We start from the raw sequence: 18,324 nt of genomic DNA on the forward strand, positions 1-18,324 counted from the left end.
CAGAATCCTCTCAAGTCTTGCACAAGATCACAGTTCGCAGTCTTATAGCACGCGTGGTACGGCTTGAGGCGCACGACGTGGACGACTTCCGGTCGTGGAGGGCGCGGCGTGATAAAGTCCGTGTTCCGTCGGGCATCACCTCGTAGTTCAGATCCCCCAGTCGACGAAGTACTTTGTAGTGTCCGAAGTAGCGCTTTAGAAGTTTCTCGCTTAGACCGCGTCGTCGTATTGGGGCCCAAACCCACACACGGTCTCCGGGCTTGAAGCGAACTTCGATCCGGCGAAGGTCGTACCATGTGGCGTCGACACGTTGTTGATTTTGAAGTCGTAGTCGGGCGAGCTGGCGAACTTCTTCGGCTCGTTGAGCAACCACCTGGGCGTCGGGGATCCCATCGTCAGCTGGTTCGTGGGGTAGCATCGCGTCGAGCATGGTCGTTACTTTTCTGCCATGCACCAGCTGAAACGGGGTTACTCCTGTGGTCTCTTGCACCGCCATGTTGTTAGCAAACGTGACGTAGGGTAACACCTCGTCCCTAGTCTTGTGCTCTACGTCGACATACATGGCGATCATGTCGGCGATAGTTTTGTTTAGTCGTTCTGGTAGTCCATTTCTCTGCAGATGGTACGCAGTGGTTCTCTTGCGTCAGCTGGGCCATGAACGAATTTGAAGATCCACGGCCTCTGATGAGGACTTCAGGGGCGCCGTGCGGGAGGACAATGGACTCGATAAAAAACTACGCGACTTCAACAGCCGTACCTGATGGAAGGGCTTTCGTCTTGGCGTAACGTGTGAGATAATCGGTGGCGACGATTATCCAGCGGTTTCCCGACGTTGACGGCGGGAAAGGGCTAAGTAAATCCACTCCTATCTGCTGGAACGGCGTGGGCGGGGGAGAAATCGGATGCAGAAGTCCTGACGGCTTCGCCGGTGGTTTCTTGCGTCGCTGACACTCGTGGCATGAACGAGTGTAGAGGTGAACGGTCTTCGGTAGCCTCGGTCAGTGTTACTTTTCTCGAATCCTGGCGAGCGTCCTGCTGTAGCCAAGGTGTCCAGCTGTTGTGTCGTCATGGCATCCTTGGAAGATTTCTTCTCGAAGGCTGGAAGGAATAACAAACAGCCATGCTATGCTGTTGTTCACGAACTTGTCTTTTTACAGCACCCCTTGCCGTGTGGAGAAGGTAGGCAGAATTCGTAAGAAAGCACGGGGAACCGTATTCGCTTGTCCCTCTAGGTGCTCGATGAGCGCTCGTAGCTCAGAGTCGTCTCGCTTGAGTGCTGCCATGTCGCTGAGATCTAGAGCGCCGCGGAAACACTCATCGTCGTCGTCTTTGATGCAGGCAGGACTGACCTCGACTGGGGCCCTTGACAGGCAGTCGACGTCATTGTGCTTCCGGTCGGATTTGTACACCACGGTCATGTCGAACTCCTGCAGTCGTAGGCTCCAGCGGCCGAGGCGTCCGGAGGGGTCCTTCAGGTTGGCGAGCTAGCAGAGCGAGTGGTGGTTCGTTACGACGCGAAAAGGACTTCCATACAAATATAGGCTGAATTTTGTTATTGCCCAGACGACAGCAAGGTACTCCTTTTCAATCGTTGAGTAGTTCGTCTACGTCTTGGACAGCGTCCGACTCGCGTACGCGATGACTCGCTCTCCCCGTCTTGCATTTGGACTAGTACCGCGCCAAGTCCGGTGTTACTGGCGTCCGTGTGGATCTCTGTTTCAGCGAACTGGTCGAAATGGCCAAGAATCGGGGGCGTCTGGAGTCTTCGTTTGAGCTCATCGAATGACCGCTGGTGTTCTGCCCATTCAAACTTCACGGCGTCCTTCGTGAGGTTCGTTAGAAGTGCAGACAACTTGGCGAAGTACCGAACAAATCGTCTGTAGTAGGCACAGAGTCTGAAGAATCTTGTCACGGCCTTCTTGTCAGACGGCGGCGTAAATGCAGCTACGGCGCGGGTCTTCTCGGGGTCAGGGAGAACACCTTTGTTGTTCACGACGTGGCCAAGGAACGTAAGTTCACTATAGGTGAATCGACACTTTGTTTGCTTGAGTGACAGGCCAGCGGTCTTGATGGCTTGAAGCACGACATCGTCCAGGTAGACGAGGTAGCTCTGTCATTTCAGACCTGCCAGCACTGTGTCCATGAAACGCTGGAAGGTGGCTGGTCAAATCAAAGGGAAGGATTCCTGTTGATTGAAACAGCAATGTACTGGCGTTTATTCGTTAGTTGGTAGCCATCTTGGAGAGTGTTACAGTTGCCAGACCAAGCCAGATTTATGGCTAGATTCCACTACAGTATACACTTCATTTATCCCCCTGAGAAAATAGTTTTGACAAGACTGCCACACTAAAAGTATGCTGAAAATGTCCGATAGGTAGAAGAGTTCTCTTTCACACCAGTTATCCCCCTGAGAAAATAAGGCTCAAAGATTTAGTTTGCTCTGATACATTCCGTTAACTTGCAATGTTTCTTTGAAAAACCAAAATTCCTCATCAAAATTTCGTTAGAAAGGAAAAGTTTTCTATACTGCAAAGTCCGAAAGATGACGAGGAGCGCGACGAACTCTTGTCGGATAACGGCGCCCGGCACTGTTTGGTTGGATCACTGGCGGTGCAGATGGGGCCAGAGATAAGCGATGGTCTAAAGAGATGCGATTGCCAGGGTTGGATGGAGGGGACCTTGGGTCTTTGATGTCCAGGTCTTCTCGTCCAGGCGTGATGATCACTTGCGACGCATCCTTGAAGAAGGCGGCGGTTCGCTTTATGACTTTCCCATTGCGAGAGGCCTTGACGCGAGGTCCATGAACCTCAATGACTGTGTAGGGCTTGCGGTCGTAGAACGGAGTGAACTTGTTACGCCCCTCCTGTCTGCAGATTATAATTTTACCGGGTACAAACTTGTGGTGCTGATTGTGTCGCCGTGCATCAGCGTGCATCAGCAAATTCTTTGTTGTATCTTTTCCTGGATTCGTCGTTTCTTTGTGCCTTGATGTGAGTAGGGCTACTGTTGTCTGGGTCGGGGATTACCGGAAGTAGGTTGCACACTGTGCGCTTGAAGAGGAGCTCAAACGGTGAAGTTCCTGTGGAGCCATGTGGGGTGGAGCGGTAGGCTAGCAAGAAGGATTGTAGCTCGTCCGTCCAGTCCTTGCCCCCCGATTCTGCTTGCCAAGACTAGCTTGTTGAGCGTTCTCATAAATCTCTCTACCTCACCGTTTGCCTCGGGCCAAAGTGGCGTGACACGGTGGTGTTTGAACCCGAATTCTTCAGCGAATCTTGATAAGTCTCCGCTGTGAATTGGAGGACCATTGTCAGTCTTTAGCACCGTTGGAATGCCGAACTGGGCGAAAATGGTACGTAGTTTGCTGATGATAACTGGTGCGGCAAGTGTTCGCAGAATGCTTACTACTGGGTATTATGAGTGGTCGTCGATGAGGACCATTGCGTACTTGCCATCAGGAAATGGTCCAGCGAAGTCTAGAGGCTACTCAGCCCAAGGACACTTCGGTAGTTTGGACGCAGGCAGTGGATCGCGGTGATGTTGAGATGTTGCCGCCTGGCAGGTAATGCAGCTCTTCACAATACTGTCCACGAGCTTGTCTATCCCAGGGAACCAGACCTTGCTTCGCAGCAGTTGTTTTGTTTTGACGATTCCTTGGTGCCCCTTGTGTGCAAGGTGGACTGCCTCATGCTGTAGGTTGGTAGGTATTACAATTCGCGTCCCTCGCAGGATCAGTCCTTCTTTGGACACGCTGAGTTCACTCATTACTCGGGAAAATGGACGGAGAAGTTCATCCTTCCAGGCCTTTTTGTCGAGTTGCGGCAGTTGCAAGGTTTGGTCACCTCGGTCAGCTGGGGGTCTGCCTTGGTTTACTTTAAGACATTTTCCAAGGTCATGGCGCATGGTAGGCTGTGCTGTATCATGCAGGCCACGTAGTCTTCTGACATCTTTACAACGCTGCGAAGCTTGTCTTTCTTGTCTGGTGGGGTCTGTGATTGATGTCGAGTCAAGTAATCACTGGGATTAGTTGACCCCTTGGTGTGTGCGACGTCGAAGCTGTATGGCTGAAGTCGAAGTGCCAGAAGTTCGATCCTCGCTGACGGAGAAGAACGTGGGCTAGACAGGATGTTGATGAGCGGTTTTTGGTCGGTCAGCACTCGAAAGTTGGTGCCGAACAAGTAGATATGGAAGTGCTCGATGCCCCAGGCCACAGCCAACATCTCTCGTTCTATCTGAGAGTACCGCGTTTCCACAGCCGTCAAGGCTCGGCTTCCGTAGGCAACTACCCTAGTTCCAGCTGCAGAGGACTTGTCGTATGGTGTATTGAAATACTTCTGCTGCTGAGTTGATACCAAAATTCAGACGTTTGTACCTGAAGAGTCCGGCGTGTGTCGAGAAAGTTGTTATTGGCCGGGAGTCTTCGTGCAGCTCAAGCTGGTGGTACCCTTCCTTGAGGTCGAGTTCGGAGAACACCGTTGCTCCATTGAGTGCTGTGAGGATGTCGTCAACTGTTGGCGTGATGTGCCACTCACGGCAGATCGCCTTGTTGGCGCATCGCATGTCTACGCACATCCGCAAAGCTTCCTGGTCGTGTGGCTTGGGCAGTAGAACAACCGGAGACACCCACGGTGTTGGCCCTCCTGTCTTCGCAATGATGTCGAGTGCTAGCAGTCTACTCAGTTCTGCCTCTAGTGGTTTCCTCATGGCAAAAGGGATACGACGGTGAGGTTATGCGACTGGTGGCACACTGTCATCCACAAGCAGGCGCACCTGTTGGTCTCAAAGGCATCCAACTCCCTTGAAAAGCTGGGGTACTGTTGCTGAATATTGTTTTTTTGTCAGGGTGTCTTCGACATTGAAGGTGATGTGGACTAAACCCAGACGTGAGGCTGCAGAAAAACTCAAAAGGGCTGGATGATCAACGTTGACAACAAAGATTTCGTCTGTGCCTTCCTGAGCTTTGTATTTCATGGTCACGGACAGCTTGCCAACCACTGGCAGTGGGGACGCTGCACCGTATGCGAAAAATTTTGCACCTATTTGCTCCAAGCTGTGGCGGAGCCCGAGTTTCGTCAGGTCACTTGATCCCACGGTTGACACAGTAGCTCCTGTATCGAGGGTGAATTCTACTGGTGTGCCGTTGACCTCCACGATCACTCCCGGTGACTTCGAGATGTCGCGTGAAGTGTCAGTTGCGAAAGTGTACTCGTCGCTGTCCGAGCCAGCGTTCTTGCGTATAGCACGGACGGTGACTGGAGCAGACCGACATACTTTGGAGAAGTGGCCAACCTTCTGGCATGACCTGCAGGACTTGCCTCTGTCTGGGCAGCTGGATCTACCACCGTCGTGCGGCCACGATCCTCCACAGTTGTAGCATGTTGCATCCGGGTGTTGACGGCGTGAATTATCACGAGGCTGTGATGGGGTTTTCTGGTAGCGCCTGGACGGGTGGTGGTGCGAAGACGGCTTGGCGTTCGCTGCTATCGCTGCCATTGTGTTCTAGTACGGCTGCTGCTGGCTTCCTTGTTCTATCAAGGTGACGTTGTGCTCCACCTCCTCAAATATCCTGCCCTGTTTGAGGATTCCCTCCAAATCGAGGTCATGCTGCATGGCATAGCGGCGAAGGCGTGAAGATGTTGTAGACAGCAGGATCTGGTTTTTGATTTCCATGTATGAATCGGCGAAGGCGCAGTGTCGCGCTAGCTGTCGTAGCTTGGCGTAAAACGAGTCAAGGGACTCTCCTTCTACCTGCTTGGCTTGCCGGAAACGGTAGACCTCGAAGGTTGTGTTGACCCTTGGAGCGAAGTAGGCGTCCAGCTTCTTGCGTGCTGCGGTGTAGAGCAGGCTTTCGCCAGCGGTGCTTGAGACAGCTGACGCTGTTGCCGCAGGTGCGGTCGCGGGAGGTTCGGGAAGCGCGCAGTAGGTGTCATGGATTTCCTGCCCGATGTAGTGTAGCAGCAAAGCGGTCTTACGGGCGTCACTTGTGATGCCGCAGGCCACCACGAAGTTCTCGAAGCGTCTCACCCACTTCAACCACTCGGTGCCGACGTTATTGGCGTCAGTGGCACACGCGTTGAAGGAAAACGTGGGGAGCGTGCTCTGCTCCATCCCGTCAAACAAGATGTCCGTTGTTGAGTGTGGAGGGATCCGTGCGGTTCAAAATCGCTGCTGTGCGGTTTTTGCGTTGTTCTAACGCATCCTCGTCGCCATTGTAATGTTGGAGGTGTAGAAAAAGGGAAGGAATCCCCTTGATTGAAACAGCAACGGGTAGCCATCTTGGAAAGTGTTACAGTTGACCGACCAAGCCAGATTTATGGCTAGATTCCACTACAGTAGACACTAAAGTGCAGTACAAAGTCCGAACGGCATCACTTTCAATTCGTACAGCCCGTCGGGAGTGACGAAGGCAGGTTTCTCACGGTCGCGTTCGTCGACTTCAATCTGCCACTAACCAGTCTTCAGGTCCATCGACGAAAAATATCGGGAGTGGCGCAGTCGGTCTAACGTATCGTCGATGCGGGGGAGCGGATAGACATTCTTCTTCGTCACAGCGTTTAGTCGACGATAGTCCACGCGGAACCGCAGGGTCCCGTCCTCCTTCTTTACAAGGATGACCGGGGACGCCCACGGACTTCTTGAGGGCTGAATGATGTCGTCGTGGAGAATTTCCTGGACTTGATCTGGAATCACCTTCCTTTCCTTTAAGGAGACTCGATAAGGCGACCGGTGGACAGGGAGTGCGTCGTCGTCGGTAATAATGCGATGTTTCGCCATTGGTGTGAGGCGAACTTTCGACGACGTGGCAAAATAATTCCTGTATTCGGCGAGGAGACCAACCAGTTGCCGGCGCTTAGGAGCTGGGAGCTCAGAGCCGATGTCGAGCTGCGGCGGCGACGTGCTCTTCTGCTGTGATGACGAGGTTTCTTAGAGATTGTGGTGACGACGGCTGGCGCTTGAAGCTCTTCGACGTGGCCCACGGTGGTAACCTTCGTTAGGTGGTGCGGCTCCCCTCGAACGTTTGTCACGAGAACGGTTGTACGTCCTTCTTGGGGATCCGTTACGCCTCGTGCGACGCCAATTCCTCTCCCCAGGAGCAATTGAAGGTTGCCTTCCAGGACAACTTCGCCGCAGGTAGCTGTATCGGTCACGACTGGTACGACAGCACTTGTTCGCGGCGGCAGGTTCACGTGGTCGCCGGCGACTCGGACGGCGGCTGACGCTGCTTGGGATTTTTCTGAAGGCGGAAGAGGCTTCCGCAGCGTCAATCTGTTCTCACCCAGGTCGATGACGGCGCCGTATTCACACAGAAAGTCCATGACGAGAATGATATCTCTGGAACAGTCTTGTAGAACGATAAATTTTACAGGGCACGTTTCGCCGTGAATTTCGACGCGAGCAGTGCAACTTCCGAAAGGCGTGATAAGGTGTCCTCCGACGGTTCGAATTTGTGGTCCTTCCCACGGCGTCGTAACTTTTCGCAGGCGGCGAGAGAGCCTCCCACTCATGACTGAGTAGTCTGCTCCGGTGTCCACGAGTGCCGATGCGTCGTAGCCGTCGATAACAACGTTTAGGTTGTTGGACACCGTTGCAGGGGCGTCGTTGCGATGCGCGGCGTCGGGAGAGTGGGAGTGCTCCAGCGTTGTTGGAGGCTCTTTACTTTGGTCGTCTTCGGCAACGCCACCTCCAGGCGTTGCCGCACTTAGTTTTCCCGGCGACGCAGAGGAGACAAGCTCTCTCGGCGGGGTCGTAGTGCTGGAGACGCTGAACGTCGTGGCGATGGTGAGCGAGATTCACGGCGGAGAGACGGCACTGCGGAGGGCGAGTGCCGGAGGTACTCCTCGATGTCGCGAGGGCGTTCGCCGTACCTCGGGCGTGGGTCGTCCGGGTGGAAACCACGCAGCCCAAGTCGACGGTAGGGGCAGCCGCGGTAGATCTGGTCGGCTTCCCCGCAGTGATAGCAGAGCGGGCGTAGGTCGGCAGTTCGCCACACGTCGGTCTTCCTCGTCGAGGGTCGCTCCGGGCGGACGTAGTGGGCTTGTTCCTCCTGACGCTGAGGATACTGCGACGTTTGTGCGTCTCTTCGGGGTGGCGCCGGGGCTGGTGGGGAGCTTGCGGCGGTCGTCGGGCCACGGCGGCGTAGCTCAACGTCGGTTCTCCTGGCGTCGTCACGTCGATGGAAATTTCAGGTTGTACCGCACGTTTGACTTCCTCGCGCAGAACCTCGGCGATGGAAAGTGTCGCTGGACAATTCGAGGCTGGCAGCAACCTGCTGAGTTCCTCCCGGACGACGTCCTGGATAATTACGCGGATGTCCGGGGTTACGGGAGAGGTTTAGCCGCTAAACAGGGTGGATGCAGCGACGCCTAGATGTCGTTGGTAGTGGGAAGCGCGCGCTTGGAGGGCGCGCTCGATGTTGGTCACCTCCGGGACGAAGGCTTCGACGGTGGTCGGTGGGTTGCGGACGAGGCCTCCGAAGATGTCATCCCTTACACCTCGCATCACGATCCGCAACTTCTTTTCGTCGGTGGCTTAAGGGTCGGCGCGAGCGACCAGGTGTGAGATATCCTCGACGAAACTGGTGATGGTCTCGTTTGCGTCCTGGGTCCTCCTTCGAAGAATGTCCTCGGCCCTCTCCCTCGATAATGGTTGGTGAAAGTCCGTCTCAGCACATACTTGCAGGCGGTCCACGAGATCAACGAAGCCTCGCGATTCTTGAACCAGTGCTTGGCCGTCCCTTCGAGCGCGAAGTAAACATTCTGCAGGCGCTGTTCGTCCGTCCATCGATTGCGCTGGGCCACTCGATCGTACTTTTGTAGCCAGTCCTCGATGTCTTAAGGCTCACCACGGGAGGACGCGTGCGTACGGGCAGCGCCGGGTAGGACAACGACGGGCGGTGTGGTCACTATTGGTATCTTCTTCCTCCGGTTCTCGGGCAAGAGACCCAATTCGGGGGACTGGCCTCTGGTACGACGGCTTCTTCGGGCTTCGGCGTCTTCGGTGAAGGGTAGTCTTCCAGGGCTGAGCACGTCGCTTGGCCGGGTTGTCTTCGGAGGGGTACGCTCAACGGACATAGAATGCAATATCCTGCACCTCCACCAAAATATCACGAATGACAATTGATGAGGCGATGGTAACTGAAGGAACTAAACGTTTAAAGGGGCGAACTTGCGCCCAAAAATAAAAAGGGAACAGAACAAAGCAGAGCGTCGCGGGCGTCGAAGTTGGCGTGATAGAAGAGTCGAACGCTGGGGCGAAACTGACTGCAGCTCGCCACGCGGAGCCCCTTATGCACGCGCGTTAGCTTCTGGAACAATCAGTCTAGAAGGTTCGGCGACTAGAACATTCGGAACTCGTTTAGACGAGAATATTCTCGAACTCACCAGAACGCAATGTTGAAAGAAAAAAATAAAAGAACACTCCACTGACTGGAATCGAACCTATACTTATACCTATAATCGAACCACTCGGCCATACACGCGGTCGCTCGCCGACGCGCGTGGCAATATGAAAGATCTTGTTTGACTTTTAAGCCACAATAAACTTATATTGAATGGAGCAAACTTAAACTAAATATACCGAAGGTTCCTTCTTACTTTGAATAAAAACCCGGCGTAACTCGTTCCTTCACTCTAAAATTATTCGTACGGTGTTAAATTGGAAGCAATTTCTACTTTAGTAATAATGGCAATGATGTTCTTTACTGTAACTACACTCGTGAGCCTGCATTTTTGCAGTGGAAGTCAGTCGTGGCCAGAGCTGAATCCACAACTCGTACCAGGACTTATCAAAGGTGAGCATGTGTAGATCAAAGTGTAATAGCGATGACATTTTTGGATTGCGCTGTACATTATTGTGCAAAAAAACAGTGATATTTTTCTTTCTTAAAAATTGAGAATCCCAAGATGCTTTGGGCTGTAATTGGTTTGAGAAATTTAATCGCATGCTGTGTGGTTGAAGGTTAACGAAGGAAAAATCACATAAACAGCTTGCTTAAAATTATATAAAAAAACATATTTGATGCTCCGCGACCTGTTTTAAGAAAACGTTCACAAGAGAACAAATATTCGACCGGAGAACTTCTCCCATTACCGAATTTCACTGCATGACGTATGCACGCTTTGGGATTTTTGTCGTCTGACACCCTACATCATTATTTTTAAAGAAACGAATAGGCCAAAAAAGTTCGCACCTGAAAGAAAAGTAATAAGTCTTGCATTGTAACCAATATCAAGAATTTAAGTGTCGATATTCGACAAGAAATATGGAGAGCACAGCGCACTGGGAGTTTTCATCATAATTCACGCATGATTTCGGGATTGATTTGTTAATTTCGATAACATATATATAAAATAATATATAAAAACATTGAAAATCTTCTTGAAAGTGTCACGAAACGTCTTAACGTTTTATTTGAAGACATGAAAAAAAAAAAGAAAGAAAGAAAGAAAGAAAGGAAAATAGCGATTGGTTAAGCATGCAAACCCCGTCTGATGGAAAAAAACGTCCGTTTTCGCCTCGACAACTTCCGTTGTCAACAACTCGAAAGTAAAAAAGAAATCGGCCATGCTTGCCCTCTGCCCCCTTTTACAGAGGGCCCCTTCTCGGGCAAAAATGCAAATGTACGAGCGCAAAACTCCACTCTACAGCAGAAACGCTGCTCTCCCTCACCCCGTCGTGCCTCACACACGGCGAGCCTCTCTCTTGCTCTCCCCACCCCCTTCTCCCCTGTAGGCCGCCGCTGTTCCGAGAAACTCGCGCAACACCTCCTAGAAGAGAAGGCCGTAGCGCTCCGAGCGGTTACGTCACAATGTCGGAGAATGAAGGCCATAGCGCAACTACGTGAGAAAAATATCTGGCATCGACGTGAAGAAAAACGTTTCTTGTCGAGCGGCGCGGAGTGTTCGTGAGCGTTTATCCAACATTAATCTATGTTTTTAAAGCGTAGTATTGTACAATTTATTATATTTATAATATAAACAAAATATACAACGCTCTTGCCAAGGTTGAAAGTCCCAATTTTATATTTATGATTATCGCCGTAACCGCGGGACTACGTGCAATCCCGCAGATCCCCACACTTTTCGAATGAACTGGTCCGCTGCAACGTTTCCTTCGCTCGTGCGGGCTCCGACTCTGGTAAATTTACGTTGTGTGTGAGCTGCTGACTGTCTAAATAAGAACGCTCAGACTTTCAGAAGGGAAGGGAACCAAAAAAAATCCAGTCATCGCCGCAGGCAGCGCACGCGAGCAAGAGATGGGTCGACGACGTTAAGCCTCCCACACTGCTGCCGCGGCTCTCCTGTGTGTGTGTGTGTTTGTTTCTTTTGATCTTTTTTCGTCGTTTCTTGGTCGTCACCGCAGTCTGGGGTAGTTTTTTTGTATTCCCTTCATACCACGGCATTTACGTGGATTCGTGAAACAGGTCCGTCTACGGTTTGAGTGACATGTGTGGTAGCTAGCCAACGATGACATTGGTCGATTATCGATAGACCTTTCTTTCGACAGAGAGAGACTTAAAGCTCGTGTTCAAATGTTTTCGTCACGGATATCGTGGGACGCATGAATACGATCGACAGGTTAGAAACTTATTTACGTGCTTTCTTGGTCATGTGGGTCGCGAGTAAAGTGCTGCAGTCGGGTTGTTTTTTTTGTTATTGTTTTTCGTGATAGAATGACATCTTGTTCGTCGTTATCCGTGTGTGGTTGCGTCGACATTTGTAAATATGCGCGGTAATATGCTAGTTTTCACTGGAAGGTGAATAACAAGTTTGTGTGATTATACAAAGTGCGTTGTTTGTGCTTATGTGTTTATTTATACTAATGTCATTTTATTGCCTTTACCGCTTTTATACTAGAATCTTAACTGTATTAAGGCAATAGTATTATTGTATACAAAATAAGATGTTTTCTTCTAAGGCAGCGCGAGCCCATAGGGAGAAGTAAATTAGTTGACAGTAAATAGTAAGTTTAGTACCCCTGCCGCACGGAAAAGTTAATATATTTTCATTAAACCATATGGAACTTAATCAGCTCGCGGTCTTGAGTGATTATACGAGCGCCGCAAGCTGACTTGTCGACCCCAAGATGTCATTCAATCGAAATTAGCTTACTTTTGCCATGTGGCCGGGGTATGATGCAAGAATTCAGTGACTGCACGCGATACCATCGCTTACATGATCGTATGTGACACTTGTCATGCCGTGTCTGTGTTGACTACGTCTAGCTGATTTTCAACTGTGATCTGTTTTGCTGTGTCTAATCACTGCGTGTCTCGCCATTTTGTCGAGGTATTTCTGTGTAAAATATGCATTCTTACAGCAATAATGGCGTGACTCAATGTTTTCTCTTATCCCTACCTCGTACCATTTCATACCGATTATTTAGCGGTGTAATATTTTGCCCGTGTAATAAAATATTTTCGAGACCCTTTCCTATGTGCAGCTTTCATTTTAGCTAATAAAACAGGCGTATGTGACTAAAAGCGCGTTACGACGGTCGATCCACGCGCGTTGCCTTCGCTGGGACTCGCGCCCCCGATGGCCTTCCTTCGCGACGTCACGAGAAGAGCGCTACGGCCAACGAGGTAGAGGGCCTTAGAGTGATAAACTAGTATACCGTTCATCAGGCAAAAGTGACCCCCGATTGGCCGCCGCCATGTTGTACAATTTTGACCACTAGACACGTGACCAGGCCAAATCTATGACGTAACCAGACCAAATCTCTGGCGTCAACGACAAGATGGCAGCGCCCAGTGCGTGTCGGAAGCGTTGTGGGCGTTGATCGGAGTGTGTGGATTTCGAGTGCGGAATTCCGTTTTTCAGGGTGTTGTGTGCTCTCCCGCGTAGGAATAACGTAAAGTACGAGGGAACGAGGCTTTTCTTTTTTATTTAGTTCAGAGTAAACCAGATTCGGTCCCGTGCTTCTCGTACGGGCTCGGATCACTACCTCGGACATCGCTCGGTCGTTCGAGTTTAATTAAAATATCCGCAATCGTTAACCACGGGAGCTCCTCGATAATCGCTGTGTCGCAGGATACGTCGAACCCATCCGGAACGCGGAGTCTAAAGGTATGTAAGACGTAATTAGAACGCGGAGTTCTAACGGTACGGCGGACGTGCCCGGGCAATTTTCTTAGCTCGACGGTCAAAATTCGCATTTGAAGCAGCGAGAGAAGTGTTAAAATCTCCGAACTGCTCGGTGCTGAGCTAACTACGGACCACGTCACTATGTGATCCGTAGTGACGTGAAAAAGACCGACGGCGGTCACTCCGGGCGGACGGCGGCTCCCGGCCGCCTGCCGTGTGCCTTCTGTGAAGGGGCGACAGTCGTGTAAGCAGTACTGTACCAGCTTCTCTTATAGTTATGTTGTTTTCGAGCAGCTTCCCGATCACTAAACCCCGCAAACGCGTGCCGGACTTCCAAAAGGTGTCTGCCAACCTGGAAAGCCTTGAACTCCCAGGGAATTTCGGATCATCCGGGAAAGTCAGGGAATATTCAAAAAGTGGGCTAAATAAAGGAAGACGACTAGTGAAAGCGGCATGGCGGTTGCTCGTCGGCACGGCCATGCTGAATGACATTGCCGAAATGTCATCCTTCGACTCAGAAACTCGAGGAATTTGATCAAAATAGTCAGGGAAAAACTTGGAAAAGTCGGGGAATTTGAAATCAGTAGTTTGTTAGACACAATGCTTGATTTTCTTGGCACTTTACGCGTTTTTACACACGACAGGCACACGCCCGTGTATCACACGGCAGCCAGGCCAAGCGGCTGCCAGCCACTTATGCAAGGTCGATAAGACGCAAGCGTGGAACGCTTTCGGACTGCTGTAAATACACCAGCGGGAGCGTCCGGCCGCACTCCGACTGCTCACGCTAGGACACCCCACACAGACTCCGCGTCCTGGGTACGTCTGACGTATCTTTAGATTTTGCATCATAGGTACGTCAGACCTATCTTTAGACACAGCGCCTGATAATTGTAGTGAATAGGGTCACGCTCAGTGCGCAGGTCACTTTATTATACTCGGAGAGCAGAATTCCATTCCCGTTGCGCAGGTAGTTCCAAAGCTAGGCATGCACTTGAAGACAATGTTTCACTATTTCATAAAGCAAGCTTTGCGGGACCCCTCCGCCCTTGTGCACCCATTCGCAGGTCGTGTCGCCTTTCCTCACGCAACTCCCGCAGGTCCAGCGAGTTGCCGAGCCACTGCAGCCCCGGCGTCGCTCGGTACATACAAGAGGCGGCTCACGTCGGTCGTCCAGCAGCACACTGAAGGGACGCGAAGCTCGCAGCCTCCTTGGTGCACGCAAGACGAGGCTGAGCAGAGCTCCACGCTCTTCTGACGCACATGTGCACTCCAATAAGACCGGTGTCGCACCCCGATTCCTAGAGATGTGGTCGCACTGGCAGTCTTGTTGGTCCTTGGGGGCCGTCGAGGAGTGCCAGAAAGCAGAATGCGATCCTTGATGTGCAGGTAGTTCCCCAGCTAGTCACTTCCTTGAAGACGGCGTCGCACTCTCTCTGGAAGCAAGCTTCAGGATGCTCTTGTGCACCCATTTGCAGGTCATGTCGCCTTTGCTCACGTAACTCCCGCAGGTCCAGCGAGTTGCCGAGCCACTGCAGCCCCGGTGTCGCTCGGTGCATACAAGAGGCGGCTCACGTCGGTCGTCCAGCAGCACACTGACGGGACGCAAAAGCTCGCAGCCTCCTTGGTGCTTGCAAGACGAGGCTGAGCAGACCTCCAAGCTCTTCTGACGCACATGTGCACTCCAATAAGACCGGTGTCGCACTGGCAGTCTTGTTGGACCTTGGGGGCCGTCGAGCAGGGCCAGAAAGCAGAATTCCGTCCTCCTTGCGCAGGTAGTTCCCCAGCTAGTAACTTCCTTGAAGACGGTGTCGCACTGTCTCTGGAAGCAAGCTTCAGGATGCTCTTGTGCACCCATTTGCAGGTCATGTCGCCTTTGCTCACGTAACTCCCGCAGGTCCAGCGAGTTGCCGAGCCGCTGTAGCCCCGGCGTCGCTCGGTACATTCAAGAGGCGGCTCACGTCGGTCGTCCAGCAGCACACTGGAGGGACGCAAAGCTGGCAGCCTCCTTGGTGCACGCAAGACGAGGCTGAGCAGAGCTCCATACTCTTCTGACGCACATGTGCACTCCAATGAGACCGGTGTCGCACCCCGATTCCTAGAGATGTGGTCGCACTGGCAGTCTTGTTGGTCCTTGGGGGCCGTCGAGCAGTGCCAGAAAGCAGAATTCCAACCTTGTTGCGCAGGTTGTTCCCCAGCTAGTCACTTCCTTGAAGACGGCGTCGCACTCTCTCTGGGCGGAAGCTTCGGGATGCTCTTGTGTACCCATTCACAGGTCGTGTCGCCTTTGCTCACGTAACTCCCGCTGGTCCAACGAGTTGCCGAGCCACTGCAGCCCCGGCGTCGCTCGGTACATACAAGAGGCGGCTCACGTCGGTCGTCCAGCAGCACACTGAAGTGACGCGAAGCTCGCAGCCTCCTTGGTGCACGCAAGACGAGGCTGAGCAGAGCTCCACGCTCTTCTGACGCACATGTGCACTCCAATGAGACCGGTGTCGCACTGGCAGTCTTGTTGGTCCTTGGGGGCCGTCGAGGAGTGCCGGAAAGCAGAATTCCAACCTTGTTGCGCAGGTAGTTCCCCAGCTAGTCACTTCCTTGAAGACGGCGTCGCACTCTCTCTGGGCGGAAGCTTCGGGATGCTCTTGTGTACCCATTCACAGGTCGTGTCGCCTTTGCTCACGTAACTCCCGCTGGTCCAACGAGTTGCCGAGCCACTGCAGCCCCGGTGTCGCTCGGTACATACAAGAGGCGGCTCACGTCGGTCGTCCAGCAGCACACTGACGGGACGCAAAGCTGGCAGCCTCCTTGGTGCACGCAAGACGAGGCTGAGCAGACCTCCAAGCTCTTCTGACGCACATGTGCACTCCAATAAGACCGGTGTCGCACTGGCAGTTTTGTTGGACCTTGGGGGCCGTCGAGCAGTGCCAGAAAGCAGAATTCTGTCCTCCTTGCGCAGGTAGTTCCCCAGCTAGTCACTTCCTTGAAGACGGCGTCGCACTCTCTCTGGAAGCAAGCTTCAGGATGCTCTTGTGCACCCATTTGCAGGTCATGTCGCCTTTGCTCACGTAACTCCCGCAGGTCCAGCGAGTTGCCGAGCCGCTGTAGCCCCGGCGTCGCTCGGTACATTCAAGAGGCGGCTCACGTCGGTCGTCCAGCAGCACACTGGAGGGACGCAAAGCTGGCAGCCTCCTTGGTGCACGCAAGACGAGGCTGAGCAGAGCTCCATACTCTTCTGACGCACATGTGCACTCCAATGAGACCGGTGTCGCACCCCGATTCCTAGAGATGTGGTCGCACTGGCAGTCTTGTTGGTCCTTGGGGGCCGTCGAGGAGTGCCGGAAAGCAGAATTCCAACCTTGTTGCGCAGGTAGTTCCCCAGCTAGTCACTTCCTTGAAGACGGCGTCGCACTCTCTCTGGGCGGAAGCTTCGGGATGCTCTTGTGTACCCATTCACAGGTTGTGTCGCCTTTGCTCACGTAACTCCCGCTGGTCCAACGAGTTGCCGAGCCACTGCAGCCCCGGTGTCGCTCGGTACATACAAGAGGCGGCTCACGTCGGTCGTCCAGCAGCACACTGAAGGGACGCAAAGCTCGCAGCCTCCTTCTTGCATGCAAGACGAGGCTGAGCAGTCCTCCAAGCTCTTCTGACGCACATGTGCACTCCAATAAGAGCGGTGTCGCACTGGCAGTCTTGTTGGACCTTGGGGGCCGTCGAGGAGTGCCAGAAAGCAGAATTCCATCCTCCTTGCTCAGGTAGTTCCCCAGCTAGTAACTTCCTAGAAGACGACGTCGCACTCTCTCTGGGCGGAAGCTTCGGGATGCTCTTGTGTACCCATTCACAGGTCGTGTCGCCTTTGCTCACGTAACTCCCGCTGGTCCAGCGAGTTGCCGAGCCGCTGCAGCCCCGGTGTCGCTCGGTACATACAAGAGGCGGCTCACGTCGGTCGTCCAGCAGCACACTGAAGGGACGCAAAGCTCGCAGCCTCCTTCGTGCATGCAAGACGAGGCTGAGCAGACCTCCAAGCTCTTCTGACGCACATGTGCACTCCAATAAGAGCGGTGTCGCACTGGCAGTCTTGTTGGACCTTGGGGGCCGTCGAGGAGTGCCAGAAAGCAGAATTCCATCCTCCTTGCGCAGGTAGTTCCCCAGCTAGTAACTTCCTAGAAGACGACGTCGCACTCTCTCTGGGCGGAAGCTTCGGGATGCTCTTGTGTACCCATTCACAGGTCGTGTCGCCTTTGCTCACGTAACTCCCGCTGGTCCAGCGAGTTGCCGAGCCGCTGCAGCCCCGGTGTCGCTCGGTACATACAAGAGGCAGCTCACGTCGGTCGTCCAGCAGCACACTGAAGGGACGCAAAGCTCGCAGGCTCCTTCGTGCATGCAAGACGAGGCTGAGCAGACCTCCAAGCTCTTCTGACGCACATGTGCACTCCAGTGAGACAGGTGTCGCACCCCGATTCCTAGAGATGTGGTCGCACTGGCAGTGTTGTTGGTCCTTGGGGCCGTCGAGGGGTGCCAGAAAGCAGAATTCCATCCTTGTTGCGCAGGTAGTTCCCCATCTAGTCGCTTCCTTGAAGAGGACGTCGCACTCTCTCTTGAAGCAAGCTTCGGGATGCTCTTGTGCACCCATTCGCAGGTCGTGTCGCCTTTGCTCACAAAGCTCCCGCAGGTTGCAGGGCAGCGAGTTCACACATGAGCCCTATTCGTTCCCCAATTGAGGGTCATATGAGCTCTCTAAACCAACCTTGCCATGTTGCTTGTCCATCTCTGGCTCCATTCTTGGCACTCTTTGCTCATTAAATCATTGTCTCTTGTGATTATGTTACATGGAGCGTGCAGAGCTGTTTTGGGTGCAGTTTTCACGACAGAGCTGACATTTGAGTGAAAATGCCTTGGTGCTGCAGTGGATTCGTGACCCTTATCAATGCCCGCGAAAGATTACCAGCTTCGTCAAGAACTGTCGGATGGTGCTACCTCTTTCTGCGGCACTCTGCTGACGGCACATGTGGTGGATTCGCAGCTTGAAGAAGTATTCCAGCATTGTCTTGACCATAATTGCGCAGTGGGACTGGTTGTCGATTGTCTGTGCCAGGAAGAGGTGGTCAAAGCTCTTAAACAGCGGGGTCATGAAGATGATGGCCATTGCCTCTGCCTGCAGTCTTTGTAGCCAGTTTCGACCTCCTTTGGCCGCCTTGTCAAAGTGCCTGCGAAGCACCTTCTCCGCTATTTTGCACAAGCCCAG

General features: G+C 52.8%; 2 protein-coding genes and 1 pseudogene across 2 annotated transcripts; 1 reads left to right on the plus strand and 2 right to left on the minus strand.

Annotated features, from left to right (window-relative positions):
* Positions 1–3,328: 3,328 nt before the first annotated feature.
* Positions 3,329–3,933, plus strand: LOC120846186 (annotated as a pseudogene).
* An 843-nt stretch (positions 3,934–4,776) lies between these two features.
* Positions 4,777–5,490, minus strand: LOC120846181. Its single transcript, XM_040217866.1, has one exon. It carries the CDS (start codon positions 5,488–5,490, stop codon positions 4,777–4,779), a length of 714 nt encoding a protein of 237 aa, XP_040073800.1.
* A 6-nt stretch (positions 5,491–5,496) lies between these two features.
* Positions 5,497–6,105, minus strand: LOC115328222. The gene has a single exon (XM_040217867.1). The coding sequence runs from the start codon at positions 6,103–6,105 to the stop codon at positions 5,497–5,499; it is 609 nt and encodes a 202-aa protein (XP_040073801.1).
* Positions 6,106–18,324: the final 12,219 nt, after the last annotated feature.

This window comes from Ixodes scapularis, unplaced genomic scaffold (genome assembly GCF_016920785.2).
Source record: "Ixodes scapularis isolate PalLabHiFi unplaced genomic scaffold, ASM1692078v2 PGA_scaffold2__306_contigs__length_199485367, whole genome shotgun sequence".
Classification (NCBI taxonomy): Eukaryota; Metazoa; Arthropoda; class Arachnida; order Ixodida; family Ixodidae; genus Ixodes; species Ixodes scapularis.

Coding starts and splice junctions, on each gene's coding strand:
- LOC120846181 (XM_040217866.1), bottom strand. CDS start 5,490: ATGGCAGCGATAGCAGCGAACGCCAAGCCGTCTTCGCACCACCACCCG.
- LOC115328222 (XM_040217867.1), bottom strand. CDS start 6,105: ATGGAGCAGAGCACGCTCCCCACGTTTTCCTTCAACGCGTGTGCCACT.